At 36.9% G+C, this 14,341-nt stretch overlaps 1 protein-coding gene across 6 annotated transcripts in view; it reads left to right on the top strand.

Moving 5' to 3' along the window:
• Window positions 1-9,207: 9,207 nt before the first annotated feature.
• The window catches only part of MIA2 (MIA SH3 domain ER export factor 2), a 96,907-nt gene continuing 91,773 nt past the window's right edge, over window positions 9,208-14,341 (top strand). For all 6 annotated transcript variants that reach the window (XM_019983429.2, XM_019983432.2, XM_070775491.1 and 3 more), the window contains exons 1-3: window positions 9,208-9,539; window positions 11,254-11,387; window positions 14,237-14,323. In XM_019983429.2, the coding sequence (XP_019838988.2) occupies window positions 9,425-9,539; window positions 11,254-11,387; window positions 14,237-14,323 (336 nt within the window). In that variant the 5' untranslated portion in view covers window positions 9,208-9,424. The remainder of the gene's footprint in view (window positions 9,540-11,253; window positions 11,388-14,236; window positions 14,324-14,341) is intronic.

A 14,341-nucleotide genomic window follows, 5' to 3' on the forward strand; every position in this document is an offset into this window, starting at 1 on the left:
ATATTGAGCAAAAGAAATCAGGGAGGAATACGTATCATGTGATCCCATTGACACAAATTTCAAAAACTAATCCATAGTTTTAGAACTAATGGTGTTAGAAGTCAAAACAGTGGTACCTTTGGGAAAAATGGAGAGGTTAATGACGAAAGGGATCATGAAGGAAACTTCTAAACTGCTGGTAAAGTTCTTTCTGCGCCTGGATAATGGATATACTTGTGGGAATCTACCGAATTGTATAGTTAAGACTGAATTGTATAGTTAAGACCTTTGTTATCCTTAAGATCATCTCAAGAATGCTTATAGATTATTACTACTTGTAAATCAACCCAAACAAGTTAGTCTCTCAACATAGCAAAGTTAACAATCTTAGTTTGTTATTTGAGTGATTCAATTTAGGAAATGCTTATTGAAAGCCTATTTATTTTATTTTTGTGTTAATTAATTTTTTTTAGCTGCGGCATGTGGGATCCTAGTTGCCCCAACCAGGGATCAAACCTGCACGCCCTGCATTGGGAGTGCAGAGTCCCAACTATTAGTCCACCGGGGAAGTTCCTGAAAGGCAATTTATTCAGTAAAAGGAAGACATTTGGACAATGAGAGAGTGAGTGGTAGTCCTTGCCTTCCATTACTAAGAAAAACTTTAAGCTGATTGCTTTCACTCTCTTAAGGACTGATAATAGTCCTAAATTTATTGAGCATCTATTCAACACCAGATGCTGGAAATGGAATGTATTCACATAGACCTCACTGCTTCCTAGAGAATAGTCAAGATGTGTGTGTTTATAATGCATTGTGGTTTAGCTTCTACAGATTTTTCACAATCATCCCATGAGAATACTTGGCAAAGCTGGCTGTAATGGTTACTTTATGGAATCAGTTTCCATTGAAATGATAGCAGTGTTCATTTAATGAACAGATATGCTGGGCAATTTGGGGAAAAATCTTAAATGTTTTTCCTTTTGGAAGAAATTAACTGGGCAGATCGGTGATACCAGCAAAAAAAAAAAAAACAAAAACACCATATATGTCTATATAGGCAGTCCTTGACTTATGAGGTTCAACTTAATGAGTTTTTGCTTTTATGATTTTTTTACTTTACCATGGTATGGAAGTAGAAACTGTACTTCAAATTTTGATCATTTCCCAGATTTAATAGTAGGATGCTCCATCATTCAGTGCGCTGAGTAGTCATCTGCCCAAAATACAGACCTTCCATTTTGGCTTAAATAGTATGACACTCTGAAAAAGAAGTTAATCATGATAGCAATAGGACAGGAATTGGAAGAAATCAGATGAAAATGCTCTGCCAACTCCCACATTACTCATCTCCAGAGGAACTTTCATAAAGATATTCAAAAACATCTGAAAAGCTAGCTGTGGAGATACATCTATAAGTGTGTTTGCCACAATGTGACTCATTTAACATGGCATATTTTTAGAAGCCCATAATTTGTAAGGTTTCAAAGCAAAAATTTTCAAGCTTTTAAGTAGCTCTTTATTACTGTGAATTTATAATAGTCTGAATTTTATGTGCAGGTCTATGAGAAGCAATACTTTGTAATTTGATAATATTTTAAATTATTTTTGTTTGAACTGTTGCTTGATTACTGTAACCCAACATGATTTTCCTACTGAGAATGAAAAATTAGGATTTAATACTTGGGATGGAGATCTTAAGTCTTTTAATGTGTACCATTTAAGTATTTTTATGCTCTACAATATGGGGGAAAAAAGTGTTCTACAAATGTGAGGAAAGCAGACAGGCAGTAAAGCCTCTTTGGCTGACATTTCACTCTTCACATGCTTTGAGTTGAATTTTTGGAGAGAAGAGTTTTTTATTATCACTAAATTTTGAAACATATGTATGTAGCTCTAGGTGCCGATTTTGCTGTAATGGAGTCCTGAAGAATGCATGGAGGTGACATGAATTCTCAGCAGGAGTGCTGTGGGGCTTAAGTGAAAGTAAATATCTTGCATCTAGTTTACAGTACTCTGTAGAGTATAATCCTATGTAAGACAGGTCTTGACCTTTATATGAATGGCTGATACACCAACATGAATTTTGTTATGAGGCAGTTCTCTGGCATAGGCCCAGAAAGCAGTCCTAGAGTAAAGGCCCTCCAATGTCTGAATTGTTGATCCTGAAGAAAAAAAAAATACACCTTTGTCACTTGAAAATATTATTTCTTTTAAAATAATTATGGAGATAATCTTCTGTCAACAGGTTATATAAAACAAAATGTGCTCAAGTGTGGTAATATGTTTATTGATAAGACTATGAGCATTTTCACAATATATTGGCTTTGTTCCAGCATCATTCTCATACCCTGTCTGAGAATATTAGAAATACAGATCTAATATAAAGTTAATCTCAATCCCCTGCTTACAGTGTGGGTGGATTATAGATTTTTGTAACACACCTTCAGCAATGCAAATTTAATCAAAAGGATCACTTGACTTTTTTAGAAATGAGAGAAGCAGTTGAGCCTCACAGCTGAAGATACAGTTTCATTTAGTAATGGGGCCTGACGAATCTTGCCCTTGAAATCAGTTTATTCATTCAGGAATGTATTCGTTTATTTACTCAATAAAAAGTTGAGTGATATATTCATTAAGTGATTTAAGATACTTGAACAATAAGTAGGAGTTAGTAAAGCAAAAAAGTGAGGTTCTATATAAACACAAATATTGTCAGTCTCTTCCTTAAAGCTTCCTATGGCATCCCACTGCACTTAGAACAAAGCTCATTCATTTCCAAAGTCAAAAGTCCCTACACAATGGGACCTGTGTCTCCTACTTCACCTCTGACCAGTCTCCACCTGCCTTTATGCTTCTTGATTATATATGCCAAGTTAGTTTTCACTTTTGAGCCTTGTTTCTGACATACTAGAATGCATTCAATGTGCCTTTTTCATTTTTTTTTTTTTCTGTACATCTTTTGTAATCAAACTACTGGAGAAGGGAAAAGCAATCCACTCCACTGTTCTTGCCTGGAAAATTCCATGGACAGAGAAGCCTGGTGGGCTACAGTCCATGGGGTTGCAAAGAGTCGGACACGACTGAGAGACTAACACACACACACAAACTTCAGACCATGAAGTACGACTTTCTCATTCATTCTCCCCTCTGCACACAATGTTCTGCCTTCTACTCCCCCATCTTAAATCAAATGTCACTGTCCAGAAATGCCTTTCCTTACAATTTTATCTTAAGCAGGCTTACGTAACAAGTTATCACTACTTGCAGTTATCCTGTTCATTTATTTGCTTGTTTGTTCTTGTCTCTCTTCACTAGCATACAAAGTCCTTGAGAGCAAGGACTTTGCTCTGTTCATTCCTGTACCTCCAGTCCCTAGAAGAGTGGCTGGCACATCACAGGCACTCAATAAATAATACCTAGCCTGGAAGGTGAGATTTTCATGTGAAATATTAAGCTTATTGATACAAAGCTGGTGTTCAACAAACTTTAAATTCCTTTCCTATCCAGTGATGAGACTTACCAATTCAGTCCGCTGATCAGCAAATATCACACGTTTACCATCTTGACTATAGAGGATACTGCATACTATCATTCAAAAACACACAGTAAAGGAATAATGACAACATGGAGGGTATTATCTTCTTTTCCTCCCAGTCCACCCTTTGCCACTCTGCTCTGCATCTCTAGAACACAGAACTTTAGAATGGCTTCAAAGAGTTCCCTATTTGCTAGCTTCTGACTGGGTTTGATGGATTGGAGATAAAATCAGATCAGAAAAAAAGAGATTCTCTTGACTGAGTTCCTTTACTGAAGATTTCAAGTTTGTGTTGGGCAGTCCTTTCCTGGAGTTCTCTCCAGGCTGTGGTTACTGTTCCTTCATGCCTGGGGATGTTACATCCCCTGCTGGTCTGTCTGAACCCTGCCCCCACCTTCGTTATTAGAAACTCCTCAATCACTCAAGAGTGCCTCCCTCAAAATGGAATACCCATCTGTCTCCTGGTAGAACTCTTGATAGAATAAGAGGAAGTGGTCAGGATTAAAACAGCATTCAGCAACACAAAAGCAACAAAAGTAAGAAGAACCATGGAGTGACTAGCACCAATGACAAGTCAAAGTGTGCACATTCTGCCATCTCTTTTTGCATCTGTGGATCACTAGCATCTGAGATTGGGTCCTCTAGGTAATAAATACCGAGACGGAGTTATGCGTTCAAGAGATTAACACCTACTAAAGGAGAGGAGAGAGGAGGGATTGGGTAGAAAGGGAAGTCAAACTCCAATGCAGGCTCTGCAAACTTCAGTCAATCCAACAAGGAGCTCTGTAGTGAGGAATGCCTGTCAGAGTGTCCTGCCTTAGGCTGAGATGACCTTGCTTTTGTATTCACTTGTCATTTATTAACGAGATTCATCAGATCACCCAGGAAGGGGTGATCTTGGGTAAGGTGGCTCTCTGCAGTTGAAGCAGACCTGGGAATAGGTGCATTGTTAGAACAGAAGCCATATGAATGTGGTCTCTCTGTCAACATTTTTTTTTAATTAATTTTTATTGGAGCATAGTTGCTTTACAATACTGTGTTAGTTTCTGCTGTACAAAGTGAATCAGTTAAATATATACACTCTTCTTTAGATTCCCTTCCCATTTAGATCATCACACAGCATTCAGTAGAGATTCCTGTGCTATACAGTAGGTTCTCATTAGTTATACATTTATATATAATAGTGTGGCTATATCCATCCCAGTCTCCCAATTCATCCCACCCCCACTTCCTCCACTGGTAACCACAAGATTGTTTTCTACATCTGTGACACTATTTCTGCCTTGCAAGTAAGTTCATCTGTAAATCTGTACCATTTTTCTAAAGTCCACTATAAGTGATATTATACAGTATTTGAGGTTTCTCAGGTGGCTCAGTGGTAAAGAATCTGCCTGTTAATGCAGGAGACGTGGGAGAGGCAGATTTGATCCCTAGTTTAGGAAGATCCCCTGGCGTAGGAAATGGCAACCCACTCCAGTATTCTTGCCTGGAAAATTCCAGGGACAGAGGAACCTGGCAGGCAATTCATGGGGTTGCAAACAGATGGGGATGACCGAGTTCACATATCTGTCTTTGTCTGTCTGTATGACAGTCTGTATGTCTGTCTGTATGACGGTCTCTAGGTCCACCTGTGTCACTGCGGATGGCATTATTTCATTCCTTTCTGTGACTGAGTAATACTCCATTGTATGTATGTACCACATCTTTATCCATTCCTCATTTAATGGACATTTAGGTTGCTTGCATGTCCTGGCTATTGTAAAACAGTGCTTCAGTGAATATTGGGGTGCAGCATCCTTTTGAATTTTTTTTTTCTGTATATATGCCCAGGAGTGGGATTGTTGGATCATATGGTAGCTTTATTTTTTTAAAGAATCTCCATACTGTTCTCCATAGTAGCAGTATCAATTCACATATCCACCAACAAGGTAGGAGGGTTCCCTTTTCTCTATACCCTTTCCAGCATTTATTTGTAGACTTTTTGATGAAATCTATTCTGACTGATGTGAGGTGATACCTCATTGTATTAGTAGTTTTGTTTTGCATTTCTCTAAAAATTAGTTCTATTGAGTATCTTTCTTTTTTTTTTTTTTTTGCCATCTATATGTCTTCTCTCTTCAAGCATTTCTTATTGTACAAATTTAATGCCCTTTCCATCTTAACTAAGCATTTATCAGACATTATGGATGTAACTTTTGCATTTTGAAGTGTGATAGCAAAACAAGCACAAATTTCTTTTTCCTTCTTCACAATTTCACAGATAGATTTGTTTCTACCTTAGATCTCAGCAATCTCAGCATATGATTTTTTTCCGCTTATTAAGTCAAGTACTTTCCCATTTTCACCTAAAGGAAGTGCTTTATGGCTTCTCTTTGGTGTATCTGAATTGCCAGCACTGTTACTGCTGTGTTTGGGGCCATTTTTAAGTAAACCAAAGGCTCCTTGAACACAAGCACTGTGATACCTTGACAGCCCATCTGATAACCAAGGTGGCTACTAAGTGACTGATGGGCAGGATATACTGGACAAAGGGATGATTCTGAGCAGGAGGGAGAAGGACAGCAGGAGATTTCGTCACAGCACTTAGAACAGCGCACAATTTAAAACGTGACTTGTTTGTTTCCGGAATTTTCAATATAATGTTCTCAGATCTCAGGCAGCAGAATCCATGGAAAGTGAAAATGTGGATAAGATGGGACCACTGTAATTAAGTTTCTCTATTTTATAAACTGCCAGGGTAACAGGCAGCTGATTGAAGAAGTATGTTCCCACTTTAGGAAATCTGAGGTACTAAGAGAAAAAGTAGTACCACATAGTATCAGAAATAACTTCACCAAGCAGTAGAAGTGCGGCATTCATGATTATGTCTGTATATTCTCATGGGAAGGTCTGCTTTGCCATATTACCTCTAAGATACTGAACATTCGTGGCTTTGAGGATTGATTCTTTAGCTCAGTGCAGTAGTTACTCTTTCATCCTGTGTGGTTTCTGAAGAAAGCTATTGTTGTTCAGTCACTAAGTTGTGTCTGATCACTTGAATGTAAACCCTATGGACTACAGCACACCAGGCTCCCCTGTCTTCCACATCTCCCAGAAGTTATTCAAATTCATGTCCATTTGACTGAGTGATACTATCTAACCATCTCATCCTCTGCGGCCCCCTTCTCCTGCCCTCAATCTTTTCTAGCATCAGGGTCTCTTCCATGAGTCAGCTCTTTGCACCAGGTGGCCAAAGTATTGGAGCTTCAGAATCAGTCCTTCCAATGAATATTCAGGGTTGATTTCCTTTAGGATTGACTGGTTTGACTTCCTTGCAGTCCAAGGGACTCTCAAGGGTCTTCTCCAACACCACAATTCAAAAGAATCAATTCTTCAGTGTTCAGCAATTTTTAATGATCCAATTCTTATATCTGTGCATGATTACTGGAAAAACCATAGCTTTGACTCTACAGACCTTTGTTGGCAAACTGATTCCAATACTGATTTGAAAGAAAGCCTTCCAAAGGCCTATCTTTTGGAAGATAGGCTTTCCAAATCAGTTTTCCTGACTTGTACTATGAAATCCTCCTCAGAAGCAGTATTATATTTTAATATTGACAAAACACTTGAGCTGCAAAATGCATCAGCCATTATATAATGTCTGGCTAAGTTAATAGACTATTTTTGCAGTGAAAATTGATACTTCAGTTTCTTTAAATGTTCTCATCCTTTTCATATACCACCTCTTCATCTGGATCTGTTAGTGACATTATGCTACCACATTTTCAGATTTCTTGTTAAAATATATTTGAATAATGGTTTGAACATACAATGAGATCATTTGAGTGCATTAAGTAGTAAGAAAGTGGGAGCATTTCTAGCAAGAGCAAATCTCTGCAAGGTGGTATCTTAGGCAAGGATTTTTCTCTTGTTTTTCTGGACTCAAATGAATAGACAAATTTCTCTGGGTTCATCTGTCTCATAATGCAGAGCACAATTAAATTAGCTAGTTAAGAATTTAGCTTTAACATTTTTAATACTGAATACAGAAAAGGATGAAGTACATTAATTATTGAACATTCTTGATTTGATACTATAGACTATGTAAGTAATTCAGTGCTAAAATTTGAAGCTGAAGATCTTCTTTAATATCTTTGACATAGTTTACAGATTTGCAAAAGTATTCAAGAAACAAACCTACACCTTTTTGAGTGTGCACATGTACAGCTATGCAGTTCTGTACTGCATAGTTCTAATTGTAAACCAAAGGATCCTTAAACTCATGTTCTGTCAGATTCTTTCTAAACAGGCAAAAATCTTTGATCTCAGAGAACAGGGTTCCTACCAATTATTGGTTCTGGAAAACAAATAGAGAACACACATCTTTTTTTTTAGGACTTTGAATGTAACAGACTTTCACTTTAGCTTGCTTAGGCACTAGAGGGGAGTGTGGCGTCATACAAGTGCAGCAAGTGCTGCATTCTGCAAAGTGCGTGTATGCTGGCATGCCCAGACACTGGGAAAAGGTACAGCAAAGAAGGACTAAGAAAAATACTTCCCTAAGATTGAAATAGGACAAACTTAGTTTGCAAAAGTCTACTTTGACCTGGTGTTTAACACAAAAATTCCCAATATAGGGATTTGATCTCCTTTAAGGGACAATATCATTCAATTTGGAGAAAGAAGTGGCCACCTACTCCAGTATTTGTACCTGGGAAATGCCATGGACAGAGGAGCGTGGAAGGCTACACTCCATGGGGTTGCAAAAAGAGTCAGATGTGACTTAGCGACTAAACAAGTCATTCAAATAATTTAATTTACAAAACCTTACTGTTATTTAAAAATGACATATGCTTGCTTATTTTTAAGAAGAAAGTCAAACAATATAGAAAAGTACAAAGAGGAAGTGAAAACAACTGGAACTCAAACGATATATTCCCACCATGTGGGAGAGGAGTCTTTCAGATGCCTCTCTCATTCACCCTCTACATACAGAAATATGCATATGATTTGAAATACATGAAATGACACTGTATGTATGTATTGTATGAAACTGTGCCTTCTGTTTCTGGAATGGTATTGTCGCAGATGGAGTAGACACCTTTCTGTGGGTGTGAGAAGGACGAGTCACGGGACCTAGGTTTAAATTTCTTCTCCACTATGTGACGTTGGGCAAGCGAGTTAACCCATCTCCACGTACCTCAATTTCCTCATAATGCAAAAATAGGGATGATAATATTACCGACTTAGACAGTTGATGTGAAAGTAAAATCAGATCATGTAATTGTTTAAGATAGTACCTGGATCATAATAAGTACTGAACACATTTTAACTATCTTAATACAAGTTTCAACTTCAGAGTAACATAGAAGGTTGTTACAATATGAAAGTGGGATATTTTTTCAAATAACTTTCATCATGATAATCTTGAACCATGCTTTTAATATAAATTATTGTTGCTTCTACATTTAACTATATCTTTCTTGATGCTGGTATTTACATGCAGCAAATACTATATACTTATTGACCGATCTACTCGAAGACTTTAACAGAAAGAGATGAACTACCTTTTGTGGAGGCCATTTAAAAATTGTTCTGTGGAACACAAGGTGCCTTTAAGCAGGAGAGTTTTCCATGGGCCGGCTTTGTAAGACATGACTCCAGCGAAAAATCCCTGTTAATTATTAAACCTTTATGTATAATCTGGATACCTGACACTGCAGATACTGAAGATTGAGAACAGAGAGTGTTTGTCTCTCAAGCCTAAACACGGATAGAAAAAAGTAGTTATGGGGTAGAAGGGGTTGAAAAACCTCAAACCTTTCCCTCTTACATTTAGAAAATAGGCTGGGTTATCTCCTGTTTTGGCTGGCATAACTACTGTCTAAACAATCAGTTTAAACCTTGTTTGGGATTCCTGCTTATTTTAGCATGGCGGATCTTAAAATTCACAGAATCTTCCTTTTGGTTATTTCTCTGACAAAGTGTTTGGAGAGCACAAAACTGCTGGCAGACTTTAAAAAATGTGGTGACTTGGAATGTGAAGGTAAGTTGCTTTTCTTTTTTTCCTCTTAAACTAAGGCTCTGAAATGATATAAAATGTTATTTTGGGCATGTATGATAAAAAAATGAACATCAATATCATTGGGAAATATTTGTAGTTATACGGTATAGTCCATTATAAAAAGGACATGCTAGAAGCAAAACATTTTGTGATAGTTTTTAATGTAAATATAAAGGAGTAAGGATAACCTTATATATAAATATATCAGAAATTATAAGGATATTAATCCAGCTTTCAAAAACAAATTAGCACTTTTACTACTTTTTAAGATAAATGTAAATGATTTATATTAAAAAAATCAGGCCATTTGATAGCTATTTTTATGAAGCTCTTACATTTTTTAGTTTCTGTTTCACAGTCAGGAGTTTCTGACTCTCATGAGTTTTCTAAGACTTTTTATTTCATACTATCATGATTTATTGTCCAAAACTTTAACAAACATTAATCATTTTTGCATAATTTATTATGTAAAAATACTGAAATGAGTTTTAGGAGTTGAAAATTTTATTTATGTCTTTGAATATTAAGCTTTCTTCTACAATGATAAATTAATTTTCATTTTGTTCTTTAAGAACTTATTTTCTGAAATTGGCATTTGGTACAAAATGAATAGCGTCTTTCATCCCAATATATTATAATTGCTTTAAACCTTCTATCCCTCCAGTATGTGAGAATTATTAATTTGCAACATGGAAATTAAAAATGCAAAATATTATTAGTATTAACATAAATAATTTAAAAGTAAATTTTTATGTGTAAACATTTTCTTTAGTAATTTGGATATGTAATTTAGTATAGAGAGAATGTTTACTAGATGATAATATTATTATATAAGAATTATATAATTATATTATCTAATTATGTAATAATAAAACAATTTTTATTTCCTTTTTTACGACTTCATTTTAGTTGCCTTAGAGTTAGGCACATATCATGTAAACAGAACATTCACATTTATAGTAATCGATAAAAGTTATTTTAATTTTAATTGCACAACTTAATCAAAATGTTTTACATATGTCAGTATAATTATAATAGTTAATATGGTATGTATATTACTTTACATGTTGAAGGGCTAAATCTAGCATATGTAGATATAATCGTTCATAGTTACTAAGGGTCTGTTATGTGCTGGGTCTGGAAGATCAGGGGTGTGTATCTAAGCGGAATAAAATAAAATGTAAGATAAGTTTCTATTCCTCCAGCAATTTTCATTCTAGTAAATGATGATAAGACAAGTCAATATGAAATAGTAAATAGGGATACAACATAAGAATAATAGGTAATTTTGAAATTCAGAGAAGGGGCAGAGTAGGCTGGACAAATTAGGGATATCTCATATAAGAAGTAAGATATGAGTTGTCCATTAAGAGAGACTGATGGATTTCTAGAAAGGTTTAGGGAAAAACAGAAAGAAGAGCTTAGAATATAGAAGGCGGATGTTGCAGTGAAAAGAAAGTCAGTTCAGATCTGGCTCCACTATTTATCAGGTGTGTGACCATCTCTTTGAGACTTAATTAAAGGCTCATTTGTTAGTCTAAGATGAGATTATTTCCCTCATAGGCTGTTTTGAGAATTTCATAATAACAATGATAAAAGGTATGAAAGAGCTTATCATGATGCCTGGAATATAGTAGGTGCCAGGAAGAAAACTAATTATCTTTTCCTTCCCTTCTCTACTTTGTGTGTTACATAGCTTTAATAAGCAGAGTCTTCGCCATAAGAGATTACAGAGGACCTGACTGTCGATACCTGAACTTCACTAAGGGAGAAGAGATATCGGTTTATGTTAAACTCTCAGGAAAAAGGGAAGACTTGTGGGCAGGAAGTGTAAGTATCTAATTTTATAAATTGAATACAGAATAAATGACCAGATTGCACGAAGAAGCCTGCTTTTCATCTCTAAAAGAACTTTAACATTTCAAAGTACTATATATATATATGCTATGCTATGCTATGCTATGCTATGCTAAGTCGCTTCAGTCGTGTCCGACTCTGTGCGACCCCATAGACGGCAGCCCACCAGGCTCCCCCGTCCCTGGGATTCTCCAGGCAAGAACACTGGAGTGGGTTGCCATTTCCTTCTCCAATGCATGAAAGTGAAAAGTGAAAGTGAAGTCGCTCAGTCGTGTCCGACCCTCAGAGACCCCATGGACTGCAGCCCTCCAGGCTCCTCCATCCATGGGATTTTCCAGGCAAGAGTACTGGAGTGGGGTGCCATTGCCTTCTCCAATATATATATATATATATACACACACATATATATGTAAAACCTTTATATATATATGTAAAACCTTTATATATATTTATATATACCTTTGACGTATTTAAACAAATGGACATGTTCACTCCTGGTTCCAGAATTTCTATAAAAATAGCTTTGAGGAAGCCAGTCTGATTGGGCTGAAGGCTTAAGAGTGCCTTGAAGTTATTTTACATAGCATGCATAGTTTTTGAACTTAACTTTTATATTTGTTTGGAGAGACCTTAGAGGTACTGATGGAGGTACTGGGTGACTAGGTAAGCCCAGCCATCCTTTGTTGCTACCAACGGCCAAGTTTAAGAGAGACTGGGAAGTTTTAGTTAATCAGATTAAAAGACGTGTCTTGGGACTTCCCTGGCAGTCCAGTGGTTACAGCTGCATGCTATCACCTTTCACCGCCAAGGGTGCAGTTCCATTTCCTAACTGGGAAAACTGAGATATCAGTTGGCCAAAAAAATAAAAAAGACATGTTTTTCTGAGCAAATAAAGGACTTAGTTGCTATTGAAGAGGTCCTCTGAAAGATTAGTAGCCTAAGGAAATGAGGTATATGAATTTTTCATGGAAAAAAAGAATAACTGAGACACTTTTATTTGGCCCAAAGTCCTATTACACTGAAATTCCTAGATGCCTGAATCATCTTTCTGAATATATAACATAGACAAATTAATGATTAATATTTTCAGTTGAAAATAGATTGGTATCTTAGATTATATCATTATGTTTTAGAATGAAAACATACCATGACACATGATTTTATTCCCAAGCTGAGCAAGCATGACCAACCTGATACCTACATCATTTCCATATAGCATATGCATAAGAGCTCTTCCTTGTATAGCATCTACACGGGAAGCCTCTGATCTTTATTTGAAGGAGCAGATTCTACATGGGTCAATCCTGCTTCTTAGCATTAGAGGCTATATGACTGAACCTCAGACATTGTCGACCAGAATTGTTTACCTGGACTTTGCAGCTCCCAAGACTGCTTACTGCTTATGGTTCTTTAAACACATTATTTCTCTGCCTTGAATGCACTGGAGGTATCTAATGCAACAATAAGAAAAATGAAACAGTAGGTATCATAAGAAGAAAGCATTCTTTCTTGCCTACTATGTGTGAAAATGATAGTTCCGCACAAAGCAACATGTAATGTGTGGAGCCAGGGTGAAGTTTCAAGCACACTTAGTTTTGTGCTTTAGGTGTCCAGTCCAGGCAGATAGCCATTTAAGAAGCCACACTGTGGGCTTCCCTGGTGTCTCAGTGGTAAAGAATCCACCTGCCAGTGCAGGAGACATGGGTTTGATCTCTGATCTGGGAAGACCCCACATGCTGCCAAGCAACTGAGACCGTGGACCACAGTTATTGAACCCACACTCTAGAGCCTAGGAGTCACAACTACTGAAGCCCATGTGCTCTAGAGCCCATGCTCTGCAACGAGAGAAGCCACTGCGATGAGAAGCCTGCACACCACAACTAGAGAACAGACCCTGCTTTCTGCAACTAGAGAAAAGCCTGCATAGCAACAAAGACATAGCACAGCCAAAAATAAGTAAATAAATAAAATTAAAAGAATCTACACTGTGTGATTAAGACTCTGGGCTTTCGTTGCTGAGGGCCTGGGTTCAATCCCTGGTCAAAGAACTAAGATCCTGCAAACCAGGTTTTGCGACCATAGAAAAGAAGCCACATTGTGGAGTTCGCTTTGTCAGTTTTCAAATAGTTGCAGCAACTGAAGAGCTGAAAAAATCAGAATTGAGGTATAATGGTGCTAAATCAAAGGGCCAAAAGAAATACACTCTTTAAACTTGGACAGGGGTAGGAAATGGGCTGAGAGTGGCCGTGTGAAGCCTTCACTCTTGGGGGACATCTTGAAGGCACTTAAACAAGATTGAGAGGATCTCTGTCACCAAGGTACAGAAGTTAAATGGAACCCAATTCCCTCTAGAGGACTTGTAGATGTTTACTATCTTGATGAATCCATCTTGGCTCTTCAGAGTTTAAACATCTTATTTTGACATCCTGAAAATGTTGAATATGTCACAGCTCCATCTAGCTTGGCTACTGTCACCATTCCCTTGTTTTTTGATATTCCAGGTTTATTAGTATAAATCTGTGGTCCACTAGGCAAGAAAGGTCATTAAGAACAGAAAGAGGAAGAAAATGAGTGGTTTTCCCTCTGAAATCTGAAAAAGTGCCATTTTATAGCTTGTCCCTTTGTTCCCTCAAATTAACCCTGTTCTGTTGAGTAGCAAATGGAATATGATTTCATTGGACTTTCTTTTAGATGGTAAATGAAAACCAATTAATATTTGTGATTTGAAATACATGAAAGTCAAGGACATGGAACAAAATTAGGCTCAATAGCTATTGCTTTGATCACTCTTACTTGCTAATATTTATTCTTCATTTTGATAGAAAGGAAAGGACTTTGGATATTTTCCCAGAGATGCAGTCCAGATCGAAGAAGTATTCATATCTGAGGAAGTTCAAATACCAACAAAAGTGAGTAAACAGATTTTG

Source organism: Bos indicus, chromosome 21 (genome assembly GCF_029378745.1).
Source record: "Bos indicus isolate NIAB-ARS_2022 breed Sahiwal x Tharparkar chromosome 21, NIAB-ARS_B.indTharparkar_mat_pri_1.0, whole genome shotgun sequence".
Taxonomy (NCBI): domain Eukaryota; kingdom Metazoa; phylum Chordata; class Mammalia; order Artiodactyla; family Bovidae; genus Bos; species Bos indicus.